At 41.8% G+C, this 13955-nt stretch overlaps 1 protein-coding gene across 1 annotated transcript in view; it reads left to right on the top strand.

Moving 5' to 3' along the window:
* The window catches only part of LOC149471170 (netrin receptor UNC5A-like), a 507267-nt gene that overhangs the window by 394315 nt on the left and 98997 nt on the right, over positions 1-13955 (top strand). The window contains exon 4 of the mRNA XM_089693614.1: positions 13658-13761. Within this exon, the coding sequence (XP_089549740.1) occupies positions 13658-13761 (104 nt within the window). The remainder of the gene's footprint in view (positions 1-13657; positions 13762-13955) is intronic.

Below are 13955 nucleotides of genomic sequence, written 5' to 3'. Positions count from 1 at the left end.
CTACCTGCTACAAATCTCTATTTAATACAACCAGTAAAATTTGGAAGAGCAAGTTTATATAGGGCTGTAAAAGTCCTACAAAAATTAAGTAAACACTATAACAATAGTTTAAAATATACACTCAATGGATGTATACTATACTTTTCTTTAAATCATTGGCTTGGTTACAGTTGCTGTCTCTGCTATTTCTAATATTTTTTGTACTACATGTGTCAGGACCTGGATCACCCGCTGGTGGCACTGTGGTTCCTAGTGCTGAAATGTGCACTTCCAGTGGCCACCAGCAGGTGTCTGCTAGCAGCAGATCTCAGTAATTAGGCTTCACCTGATGCTGGCTGCTGGAAAGGTATATAACCCCTCCCTTGATTTGCATCCATGCTTCATTGGTGTGCCTGTTAGGCATATACCTGCTTGCTGATTATCCTAATCCATAATCCATACCTTATCCTATACCTTGCATCTAATACCGTGTATCCTGTTACCCCACCTCTGCTGTCCTTGTTCCCAGTTCCAGTCCTGATCATGCCCTGTTTATGATAGCTTCTGTCCATTTATATATAGTTTTTTATAATTGGTTTGCTGTTTTGGTTTTGCTTCACTGTCATGTTTATTTTTCACTTTTGCTTTGCTTATGCTCTGTTGGTGTTGGATAGGTGTTGTGTAAATGAATATACTTCATTATAATCATACTCACATTCCAGTTTCCTACCTGATTCCAGTTTCCTAGGTACAGCTATCCTGGTCATTTCTGCTGCTGTTGGATACCTGTACTCGATATCCCTTACAACTCCTTTCTAAATAAAAAAAGGAACAGAACAGTAACTGATAATGAGGACCTGTGCTTATGGATGCCCTGGAAATGCTGAGCCCCATCAGCTCCTAGCTGCACTTAACACACCCCAGGCAGAGCCTGCTCATAAGACTCACTGAATCGTGAATGCCATGTACATGGGCAGTGAGCTTTACTACTGAACTCAAAGGGCCTGATTTGCTAGCACATCAAGCGAGGTGAAGTGGAGTGAATATAAACAACCGATTGTGCAGGGACATTTGAAAAAACAAAGGTTTTCTTGCCAGTGACTGACTATTTGAAGTGAACACAGGTTCTTTACTTCAGACTTAAAGTCACATTGAACACTTGCAGCAAAATTCATTTTTCCCTTCAGGTCCATCTAAGTTTAACTGTACATTTTTTTTCATCAGTTAATCTCTGAACACTCACTTTTCAATGTTTGATAACTGCTTTGCTCACTACATCTCAGTGCCACTTCTCAGAACTTCCAGTCGGAGAGTGTATATTGTTTATGTCAATAAAAGGTCATATGGCAGGCATTGTTGTTGTAGAGGGCACGCTGCTGTCACTCAAGAGCCATTGGAGGAAAAGCAAGGGATTGGCTTGTTGTGCAGGGTTTTTGTGCTGCCTGTAGCATCACCATGTCAGGATGTTGTCACTGCTGGGAGTGCAGATATAATGGTGGATACAGGGAGAAAGATGCTTCCAGACAACATAGCCACCCAAGGGGCAGAAATGCAGGACAGAGAATAGTCATCAGATGAATTTTCAAAAATGGCAGTCTATGCAAAAAAAAGGGACTTCAAGGAAAGACGTTTCCATTCAGCTTTCAGCCGGGCAATCTCCTGGCTGGCAGACAAATTGGCCAGGAATGAGTCATCAATTGCTAGGAAGCCAGTGCTTGCCATCGTCCTAGCAGCCACAAATTCTGTGCAGGAATCTGTCACATTAATTACATTTCCCCAGAATATTTTCTTAATTACCACCAGTTTGCTTATCTGTGAACTGGCAGCAATTCTATTATAACCTGTTGCATACATAGCAACAGATTCTAAAAGTGGCCTTAGTAAGTATTACCTGAATCTGGCACTTGTCATTACCGATACCGAAACTGGTGCAAAGCTTACATGAATTTTGCGTATTGTCATTGTCACTTTATCGAATTCCCCCTTTGAGTCAATGACCTAGAACAAGTATGTTAATAAGGACTCACACCTCTTCTCTGACTTTTCTGATGTACATAAAACCAGCCATGCATGGATGAAAATTCAGCCGGTTCATCAGGAACCAGCCGAATTTTGATCTATGCATAGGCAGGGAGGTTGTACAGAAGTTGATCTACCGATTGACTTCTGTACAACCACCCCGTCAATTTTTTGCTGCTCAATCAGTGTATTCTGACCTCAGTTAAGTCTTCCCGCTCTTAGAATACAGTCACCCAATGGGAAGGATTTCCCCATCCACCTCCAATGTGTGCATGGGAGAATCAAGTAATTTTTTTCCCTCAACTTGCTGGTTGAAACAGGGGCAGACTGACAACTCATGGGGCCTCCCGGATAATAGGGAATCATGGGGCCCCTGTGTCCTCACCCACACCTAAACCACTCCCAAAAAAGCCTATGAAAGGTACCAGGGGCATCTCATGGGGCCATCTACTGACCCCGGGCCCTCAGGCAGTGCCGAGTGTTCGAATGGTCAGTCCACCCCTGGTTTGAACTAAATAAATGATTAATCTATGGACTGCTTAAGTCAGTTATTCAGAAAAGCTGAAGCCTATCAATATAATAGCTGGGCAACAATCATTTTAAGAAACAGGTTAGCACAGAACCATGCCTTGTATTTCTGCCATGACAGGTGTACATAAATCAGTCCAAATTATATATAAAAGTCAAATGCTAAGCTCTATCACTATGCACTATGATGTGTTCAACTACAACACTCTTTGATTAACCATATATACAAAGCCAGCAGCCGTAGATTTCTAATGACTGCTCATAACCCAGACAATTAGTTGTATAACACAGCTACTGTATCCAGTCCGCTTGGTTTGGTTACAATTTGGCACAGTCGGCTCACTTTATGACAGATGTCATTAGCTTTTTGTTGGTGGTGAATATGAGATGAATATGCCTGGTATGCGAGACGACCATGAGATAGCTATGTACTGTACGCAGTTCTTTTTAGGTAATACTATCAGGCATATGCTTGATACATTTTAGTAGACATGCTCAGGATATTTGGTTTCTATGGAGACCTTAAAATGATTTTATAATGTTTGTGCTTGTTGAATGCATATAAAAATAGCATCTATCACTAGCAATGTTCCAGGGGGCTCTTGCATGGAAGAAGTAAATCACTGCACATCAGCATTTAAAGCAAACAGCTTAACCCTTATCAAGTCAGTGACTTTACTGATCGACAGATGGATACCTAGCATCTTCCGCACTGGACCTACCCAGTAACGCTTGTGCTTACTTGTCTATTCTGATTCCGGCTATACAGCGCAGCTGTTTGTAGGCATTGAGAGGCAGAAACAAAAGGATGATATGATACATTCATTCATGTCAAGTTTAGAGGCAAAGTGTTTTCCTGTTACACATCCTGCTTATTTAAATACAACTTGCAAATTATATTTAGCTTTTTTTTTAATTAGGCTTGTCATCTGCAGAAATATATATCCTGTGTTTTAAATTACATAGTTACATAGTTTGGCTGAAAAAAGACAAAAGTCCATCCAGTTCAACCATTAAAAAAAAAAAGTTATAATCTTACACCCACAGTTGATCCAGAGGAAGGCAAAAAAAACAGCAAAGCATGATCTAATTTGCTCATGCAGGGGAAAAAATTCCTTCCTGATCCCCCGAGAAGCTATTGGATATTCCCTGAATCAACGTTACCTATAATTGTCCATCAACGTAACAGTTATTGTGTACCATACTGCACATTCTTTGCCAATGCATGTGTTGTGAAAAGATTGCTCCATTTTGCTTTGGGGAAGGGGCAAAAGGATTACGATTCCTAAAGTAAACCTGTGCAAGGCAAAGCAAAGGGTTCACTTTAACTGACCTGGAGGAAGGATGTAGATCAGCAAGGTCAGAACTCCTAATCTTCTGAGTCAGTGGCTTAAAAGATAAGTTCACCTTTTAGTAAAAAATGATAAATGCGCTTTTTTTTGCAGGTAAAAAAATGTGCATCTATTATTTTTGTCTTATTAAAAACACTCTCAGTGCACTAGAGGCTCATATCCTGTTATGTAAATTAAAATAGACAATACGAAGTCCATGGTAGTCCATGAAAGTCCATATCTATATAACCGCTTAGGTGGCAGCCATCCCAGAGTATGCCAAAGATATAGAGATAAATGGGAAGAAAGAGAGAGGTGCCTTCTAAATACAGTATGTAAACACAGTTTAATGAGCCACAGTTAAAAAACCTCACAATGGTGAAAAGGTAGAAAAGCTCATCAATTATGGATTATCTCCAGGTATACTGTCATCATCCACATCCTGCAGAAGTCGTCCAACTCCCATGGGACCACCATGGGTGGTAGGAGAGTCTAAGGACACCTCCACCAGAAACTGGAAGTGTCCATGACCAGCGTTGACCGCAAGAGCCGGATGGATGTGATGTCACAAAGGGGAGAGGGCGGTACACCAAGGAAAAGGCAAGGCTACACACTCGGAGCTTACTGCTCCTTCTACAAGCCTGGAGGGGAAATGCCTGAGATGCTCCATTTATAGGAACAAACAGCCCAGAGGACTACTAAGCCCAGCGGACCCTTCCGGTTTCTGGTGGAGGTGTCCTGAGACTCTCCTACCACCCACGGTGGTCCCAAGGCAGTCGGACGGACTTCTGAAGGATGTGGATGATGGCGGTATACCTGGAGATAAAGCAGGGATCGGGGCTGGTCTGATCGTAACATGTTACATTTTACACCCTGAATATGGGTAAGATCTAACATGTTACAAAAGGTGAACCTATCCTTTAAAAAGTGGTAAAGACATTGGATCAGCATAATAGTAGAACGGACAGACATTCTAAACCAGGGTTACATGGAATCCTAAGGTTCTTCTAGACGTTGGTAGGGGTCCCTTGAGCTGTAAAAGCAGAATTCTGACCAACAATGTCAGGAATATTATTCCTACTGACCATCAGTGTAAGGGGCATTTTTCTTACTGACCTCTGATGAATTGGTTTTGACAGGGGTTCCAGAGACCTGAAGATGATTTCAACAGTTCCTCAGAGGTACAAAGTTTGAGAAAGACTGCAGTAGACTTTAGCAACAGGAGCTTCCATACTCACTCAGTACAGATTTCCATGAATTGGTTTTAGCAGGTGTATCCTGAGACCAGAAGATGATTTCAACAGTTCCTCAGGTGTACAGAAGTTGAGATATGCTTTAGTGAAGTCTAGCAATAGGAGCATCCATACTCACTCACTACAGATTTCCATTAACTGTGTCACGTACCTGATAGGAGACTGAATTGACGAGGTCGGCCTCACCTGTGTCACTAGCCCTGACCCCACTGAGGTTGGAACAGAGGGAGTCTAGGGACCAGGGGGACAAGAGCACCAGTAGTTGTTGCTTGTGGCTCTTGCAGATGACCTTGGTAGGCAGAGTATCCTCTGATTTGGGGACCGTAGTAGCAGACAGAGCAGGTTCTGGGTAATGCCCGATGTGCAGCTGAGCAATGTAGGTAGCCAGGACACAGGACAGGAGCAGGGTCATAGGATAGCCAGGGTCATCAACAGTCGGGCAGCGTGGTACAGAATCAGTAGGAAAAGCCAAAGTCAGGAGCAGAGCTGAAGTCAGGAACCAGGAGCAGGAGAGTAATCGGAGTCAGGTCAGGAACAAGCCGGGTCAGCAACAAAGGAACCGTACAGGAGCAAGCAGGACACAGGGGGGAGCTGAAGACCAGTCAGCACTGAAACAGAGCAGAGACCCTCTTTAAATAGCCCGTCTGGCGCCAATCTTCGCCGTGAGTGTGCATGTGTGCGTGCATGTGCGCGATCACGCATTCCTGCGCGCCTGCGCACAACCGGCAGCTCTTCTGCGGAATCTCTTTCACACATGCTCATTCCCAATCGCGATTCTCTTTGCCGGAAATCCCTTACAAACTGGATCATCTGAAATAGACCTGGTTCAAAGATTGCACTAATTCCTGCCTCTTTGAAGAGTCTTACCTGCTGCTGAACAGCAGCTACTGAGGTAGACCATTTTAGGAACTTCCTAAAAACTGCTAAGTAGAATGGTCTAACTACTATAATCACACTCTCAATCCCAACATTGTAAAAAGAGAAAAATCCCAGCTCAGACTCCCTCCATATGTGCAATATCCAAGTCAAATATATCACAGAAGACTTACAAATCTTAAAACAGCACCGGGGAATTCCTGAAATTCCAGCAATCAGATGAGCAAGAAATTACATTTCTGAGGGTATGCTCTACAGTAGTGTACAAAATCCACATCACCACACTGTTGTTATGGATACAAGAAAGCAAAATGTCTGTTTTATTTTTTTACAGTTTTAGAAAATCAAAGCTGGCTACAGATTGAAATAGAAAGATCATTTTTATCATAATTAAATTACACAATGGCTTCTGTAACAATTGATCTTTTTGTTTTTTTGTTTTTTAAAGTAAATGTACAGTTTTTAATGACAAACATTTACAAACTTGAATGTAATGTAGCTTGAATGTAATGTAAAGTAGGCAAGTTTTTTGTCATATATACAAAAAATCACCAGCGCCAAAAATATCATGAAATAATTCCTAAATAAATGCTGCTGCTCATTAGTGTAAACACCAATAAAATAATAATAAAAAATATCAAACAGTGCAAATAAATTATACAATAAATAATACAAAAAAGAAATAATACAAAAAACATAAATAAAATGAAAAATATGAAAAAAATATTATATATAAAATAGTCCCACTCCAAAAAATAATTATTAGGATGAATATGGTGAGTAAAATAAAGTTGAAAAGTCCTTATCCAAAAGACCCTTGACCCGTATTGACACCTGTTAGTGCTCAGATCACATACTGCACTCACCAGATATTGGTGAAAAAAACACCTTATTTTTGGGTTTTTAGGAATCCTAGACCAAATCAATACAGCCTCCAATCACCAGGTTTAAATGGAACTCCCCCACTGCAGGTAGAATATATGCCTCAGACCTCCGAACCGTAGTATAAACCAGCCTCCAACCTCCTGGATCAACAGAGATCACTCGCCATAAAGAGATGATTGGTACAGAGAAAAAAATATATATAGTGTAATACTGCAAGACTCGGACAGGATACATTTCCAAATACCAAACCACTCACATTTTCAAAAGATATAATCAGCATTTATTGTTTTAAATGGAACCAGAATGCCATATCACCAGGGTTTTAAAGGTCTCTCAGTCAGCGACAGTATAAGAATCCACCCTCAAGCAAGATGGCCCCTGAGAGCACCGCACGCCGGTGTGCGCTCCACTCACCGGAAGCGACGTAGTACGTTAGAGGCGCTTCGCCCCTCCTCCACAAACGTTTACAAACGTGAATGTAATGTAGCTTGAATGTAATGTAAAGTAGGCACTTTTTTTGTCAATATCGCTAAATTTAGCCTTTCAAAGATGTTTATTACACCCAGTAAATAAGAGAGTGTGACAAATGCGGGTCAGACCACTGTTACCTTCACCAGCTTGTGATGAATGACTGGCCAAATGCACACCATGCTGACACTCTCAGCCTGACCCTGCACAAAGATTTTCCAGCTTGCAGAACCACAGTCTAAGTGCCAACAGATTGAGAGTAATTTTTACTGGGTTTAGTTAACTAAGCAAATAACTCTTTACTGCCACCAACTACTTTTTATCAAAAAGTAGTAAATGTTCAGAATATTAGCAATAGCAATTTATGATGTTAAATAAATGTCTGTACACACACTGTCACCACAGACAGGTATATCCAGCAATTTACTATGTAATAGCACTCTTCAGGAGACAGGGATAGAAATTTTTCACAGGGCATTAGAGATAATTTCAACACTTTTCAAAAGATGGTTTATTAAAGAAAAGGTAAAAAATGACAGGTATTACAAAGGTAACAAAGAAACAACAAGGCAACAGCGAAATAAAAAGGGTTGAAAAAATTAAAATACTTATCAAGCTCTGGTTCAGACCAAATCAATAATTAAGATGATACAATGGCTCTCATGCAAACAGGTGTTCCTTGCTTTGATGTTAAAACGAGAGCTGTCAACTTTCAGGGCAGCCTCCTTTTCTTGTCTCTGAGAGGGTTGTTGTCAGAAATGATCTGACCAATCAAGAGGCTGAGGGGGTATTCTGTATTTTGATTCCTTGGCAATGTATGACAACTACTCATGATGAAAGTTAAAGTGATTCTAAAGGTTTAAATAAAAAAAAAATAACAAACATGTCTATAATTACCTGCTGTGTGAAGTGGTTTTGCACAGAGCAACCAAGATCCTTCTCTTCTGGGGTCCCCCTCTGGCGCTCCTGGCCCCTTCCTCCTGTTGGGTGCCCCCACAACAAGCAACTTGCTATGGGGGCACCTGAGCATACGCACTCCCCAGCAGCTGCTCTGTGTGTCCATTCACACACAGAGCCGCGTCTCTGCTCCACCCCTTCTCTCTTCTCATTGGCTCACTGGCTGTGATCGACAGCAGCAGGAGCCAATGGCTTCCATTGCTGTCTCAGCCAATGAGGAGAGGGAGTCCTGGGATAGCCGTCTCTGCTCCACCCCTTCTCTCTTCTCATTGGCTCACTGGCTGTGATCGCCAGCAGCAGGAGCCAATGGCTTCCATTGCTGTCTCAGCCAATGAGGAGAGGGAGTCCTGGGATAGCTGAGACTCCAGAGCACATAGCTGGATCGGAAGGGGGCTTAGGTGAGTATTAGGGGGGCTGGGGGGGATGCTGCACACAGAAGGTTTTTTACCTTCATGCATAGAATGTATGAAGATAAAACACCTTGAGCCTTTACAACCACTTTAGCGTGTTTATGTGATTTTTAGGTACTTGAGACCAACAAATGCGCTTTTGTAAAAACTACTGTTTCCACTGCCACATTTTGTGAGTGTATTCAGAATGCACTGTCTGGTACCCCTCTTTTATTGAACTGACAGCTAAACACTTTGAACATAGAACTATCTGATTCCTGAGTCTTTTGTTCCATCAGTTTTTATGGTTTACTAAGCTGTTACATTATTTAGCTTTTTGCTATTTTCTCAGTATCTTTCCATTTGAAAAATGTCACAAGATCACAGTTACTTGACTTTTGTCAATGCTAATGTATGCCTCCAGATATGCTTGAGTATCTGCTCACTATTGGCATTAACACATCTATCCTAAAATGCACTGGGGCTTGCTTTCTTACTGTAAGTGCATGTCACAGCTGTCATGTCACCTCACTTTAGTGCTGTGCTGATTGTAAGCTCCTTGGGGCACTCACCATGTCAGTGTGTACCAGGGACAAATAATAATAATATTCAGTGATTATTGCACTCTTTAGAAAAAACAAAACTATAATCCTAGCTAATGGGAAGGCAAATATCATATATATCAATGGTTTAAAGAAAATTCTTTTAATAGCGTGTTATGGCTATGGATGGAAAATCCTTAGGAACTTCAGAAATGAATACATTTAAAGTATATATAAATTCTAACTGAATATCATTTAGTTTGGTAAAGCACTGTGCATCATAAAGAGTCGAGTTTTTGTTAATAAAATACTGTTTTCAACTTTTTTCATTCACTGTTACTGGTTTTCATTCACTGTTACTGGTCTCTTGCCATGTCTTTGCAACCATTGTGTGTCTTAATACATGTACTCCAGTGATGGCTACATGGAATTTCTCAGGGTGGGTTGCTGATGGTGCCCTGTTTATTGTGGGTTGAAACGTCCCCCATCAGGAGCTTATGTGGTGGGTTGGCGACACAGATGCACAAATGGTATAAAAGGACAGAACAATGTCAGCCTATAACAGGAGGTGACCGAAAAAGCTGTAGATTTAAAAATACTGAAATTGACTTTTGAAAATACATGTTAAAGCTTAGGTAAGATTTTTGTTATTGGGTTTACATCTATTTAAACAAAGTATGTATTGGTGTATGGGGTTACAATATTTCCCCCCACAGTTGATGAGTTAACAATTGAAAGAATATTGCCAATAATCACTAGAAAGCTTATTTAGTCTAAAAGGACAACTAAAGTAGAACAAGCTGTACAGCAAAGTACATGAAAGTGAATATCTATTTGATTGCATGAGTACTATTTGTAATCCTTATTAGTAGGTCGGACACATAAGTAACTTTTTTTTTTTTTGCTTATGCTGTATGTCCTTAAAAATGGCAGTGCAATTACATTTGAAAGTATACAATGAGCATTAATCCTCAGCAAAGATTAAGAGCTTATATTTCATTGATTTAAAGTATCATTTTATGGAAGATGATTGCCGACATTATTCTGCTTTGCACATTGTTTTTTTGCTTTTAGTACCCAATCTTGTGTTTATTTTAAATATACCTCTCATGGGTCACACAAAGCTGCAGAGCATATACTCCATGGCAGGGGCAGACTGACAATTCATGGGGCCCCCGGGCAATAGGGGATCAATGGGCCCCTGTCTCCTTGCCCAAACTTAAGAAAGCCTATGAAAAAGGTACCAGGGGTATCTCATGAGGCCCCCTACTGACCCCGGGCCCTCGGGCAGTGCCCGAGTTTCCAAATGGTCAGTTCGCTCCTGCTCCGTGGTACCATATAGTACAACTAATAGTGACCCACCCAGATCTGTCACTGCAGATAACCCTCCCTCTCCAAAAAATGCTATACAAATATCAACTTTTTCAAAAAGCGGTACTTCCATATTGCTAAGCACATCTTATCACCCTCATGTGACAATGCTCAGGCCTGGTGATGGGTCACAGAGACACTGAGCACTGTATACTGAGAAAAAGGAAGTCAAGCACATATGCCCGCGGCTCCCTTGTGCCATATCTGCATGTTCAGATTTTTCAGGAGGTTACTAAAGCAGATTGATATGGCAGCCACACTAGAGGTACTATGTGATGCTAGAGATTGCCTAATATGCATCTGTTTGGTCATTTTATTATGTGTGGTTTTCTGAAAGGTTTGTCTTAAAAAGAACTTTCATTACACATTACATTTTTCTGCCCTCCCATGGAACAAAGTTCATTGTCCGATGTTGCTAGGTGCTTCCCAAGTCCTGTTATAAAGTCTGACCTGCCCCCTCCCCACATGGCAAATTCAACAACAGCTTGTACAGTAAGCTGACAGTTCCATTGTACCTGTAGCTTGTCACTTTCCTGAGACAATAGGAATGCAGAGGGAAAAGGGGATGTGTTAGTTTCCTTTCTCTCTCCATTCCTCTTGCCACAGTTGTCCCAAGAGAGTGGTCTAAGCCAAGACATGATGCAGTTATGATGGATCCATCTCCACCCAAGCTGTGGTCAGATTTGCTGTACAGACAGGGGGGCAGGTCAACTTCATACAGTAAGTGGAGTTAGGTACAAAAAACAGTCACTGCCCCAGTCTATAACTGGCCTTCACAGCAAGGAGCACATGGACAGGTGACGCATGTCAAACAACAAAACAGAAATATTCCCAGCTCAACTTGCCAGCCAACCTGCAAACAAACCGAATTTACTTGTCTAGCAGTATGTGTTAAAAACAGGGGTTTAGTTAGCACACATTTGCAAATACATGCGTAAGCTACAGAGCATTGTCACGGCACTCCAGTATTCTGTAGTTCCTAACTCTACAAATTTAAGAGCCCCCATAGTAGAGGCACTTGGACCAGCGGGAGCCCACCCCTCCTCAAAGGGACTGGAGTGCACTGGACACCCAGCATGTAGCACAATGGCAGCCAGGGTGTCCAGTGCGCCCCCTCAACCAGCAATTGAACAGTACAAAAAATGGTTACTGCCTCAGTCTATACCTGGCCTTCACAGCAAGGAGCACATGGAAGGGCGACGCATGTCAAATAACAAAACAGTGAAATACCCAGCTCTAACTTGCCACGTCCCTGTATAGAATATTGAGTAATTATTCTATACAGCCTGCTAGCAAATCGAATTAAGTGGAGTTAGGTAGCACTTTGGGACAAAGTACTACAATAAAAAAATGTAACAATAATCTTTTTTTTTAAATCCCAATACAATCTCAGCTTTAATCAGCTAAATGCATCCCAGGTACATAAAAAAAAAAAAAATATGTCCAAAGGCTTAAAGTTCGTTCTCTTTAAAAAGCAGGCAGAGTAGAAAAGCCTGTCCCTTGCCAGAGAAGGACCCTTGCTGTCAGTGGGGAGGCAATGATCTCTTTGCAGAGGTCCAACTCACTCCCTGCTGAGTTAGAGCCAGTGCTCTCCATTCAGTAGGGAGCACAGACTTTGCTGATTGCAGAAATAGAGGTCCCGGGGAGTTCATCATTGCCCAGTGCATACTGGTTAATTTTGTAAGTGAATACTACCATTTTTCTTATACTATGTTGTTTTGTAACCCATATGTGTATCCATTATGCCTAAGTATATTTATCCTCGCAAGAAATATTGCTAGCCCCTGAGGAAGCAACGGTTGTCGTGAAACATGTCGGGCGCTGCCTGCGCAGCCTGAATATCCCCTGCCTCTTTGAAGGATTACTTTGTTGGTACTATCCATACTGCAACCTTCTTTTGCAATCATTCATTGTGGTTGGTGGGTCATGTGATATTAGCTGTGGGCGAATTGTGCAATGATATCATATAAGATATATTTTAGCGATGATGTGATGTTAATAAAGGAACATTGATTTTATTTTTTTGTGTACCGAGTCTCTGTGCCTAGAAAGTTCAACTCCCCATTCTTCTTCTCAATATCCTATACAGGGATGTGGCACTCGTTTATCTATCAAGGTTGACCTCCTATCACCCGAGGGTCACCCCAGCCTTTCAATATATAAAGGTCAGAATCAGTCGGGGGGGTGTCAGATCTCTGTAGTGAGATCACTGCTCCACCACTGAGAGCATGGGTCCCACTCTGCAGCATGCTGGCTTGGGGCAGACTTTTCTATTTGAGCTGTAGCTGCTTTTAGTGAGAAAACACGCTGAAGACACTGACATTTTTTTTTTATTTTAGTTCACCTGTAATGATTTAAACTAAAAGTTAATTTGGACTTCAATTTAGGCTTGCAAAGGAGACGGTGATTGCCTGTATTCACCTCACACAGCTGGCTATGCTTTCTGTTCAATGGACTACTCACAATGGCAATGTCTGCACTTTCCTAGCAGTAAATAGAAGCCTGCAATTCCTTTGCTCAAAACATGGTTGTCAGGGTCCTTTTAGAGCACTAAATACAAACAAGAGAAGACAGGTAAGCAACGAGGTGGCCCATGTTATTACTGAGCTGGTGCATCTTGCCACGGGGTGCCAGTAGAGCAGTGCTATGGGGGACTGTGCATCCCCACGTCAATTTCTGTCATTTGCAATCTAGTCGTGTGTGCTGTAAGCTGGGATGCAGCAAGGAGAAAGAGAAATGTAGATGAACAGGCTAAATGAATGTGGAATTCAGTTTATTTTAAACCTGCATACCCCAAGGGGAGGGGAAGGCACTGTGTATACATCCTTCTCTGTCACTCTCTATCACTGTCATGCTGTAATATGTGGTTATACAGAGCTGGCAGGAGTAGCAGCGGAGAGCCAATAGGCACAGGCTGGTTTTATTCCTCTCCGGAAGCGCTCCCAATGTCATACTGTTGCAGTGCTACCTGTTATTATGTGTGCGCATATCTCATTTAGATTAACACGGTTAACTCCTTGCTTTATCTTTCACTTCCCTTTGTTTGTTTCTTTGTTAAGACCTCAGGAAGAATTTCGAGAAGGAGCCTGTGTCGAGGGAAGTGTCACTGGACCAGGAGGTGACTCTGTTATGTCAGCCACCTGAGGGGATTCCTCCTGCAGAGGTGAGCGCTACAAACGTGTCACTAAGCATTACTCCCATGCGCTCATCCCTTTCACATAACAGGATGTCAAGGGGAGAGCATGAGACTTGGTTGTCTTGTTTTCTGCCATCTATCACTTTGAAAACTTGCAAGTGACTTCATCTGCTCTTCTTACAGGCAGTACAATATAGATTATTTTCGTAATTATGTAAACA

This window comes from Staurois parvus, unplaced genomic scaffold, assembly GCF_062004578.1.
Source record: "Staurois parvus isolate SC_StPar_1 unplaced genomic scaffold, SC_StPar_1.0 ptg000025l, whole genome shotgun sequence".
NCBI lineage: Eukaryota > Metazoa > Chordata > Amphibia > Anura > Ranidae > Staurois > Staurois parvus.
This window is presented reverse-complemented; position numbering and strand designations above follow the sequence as displayed.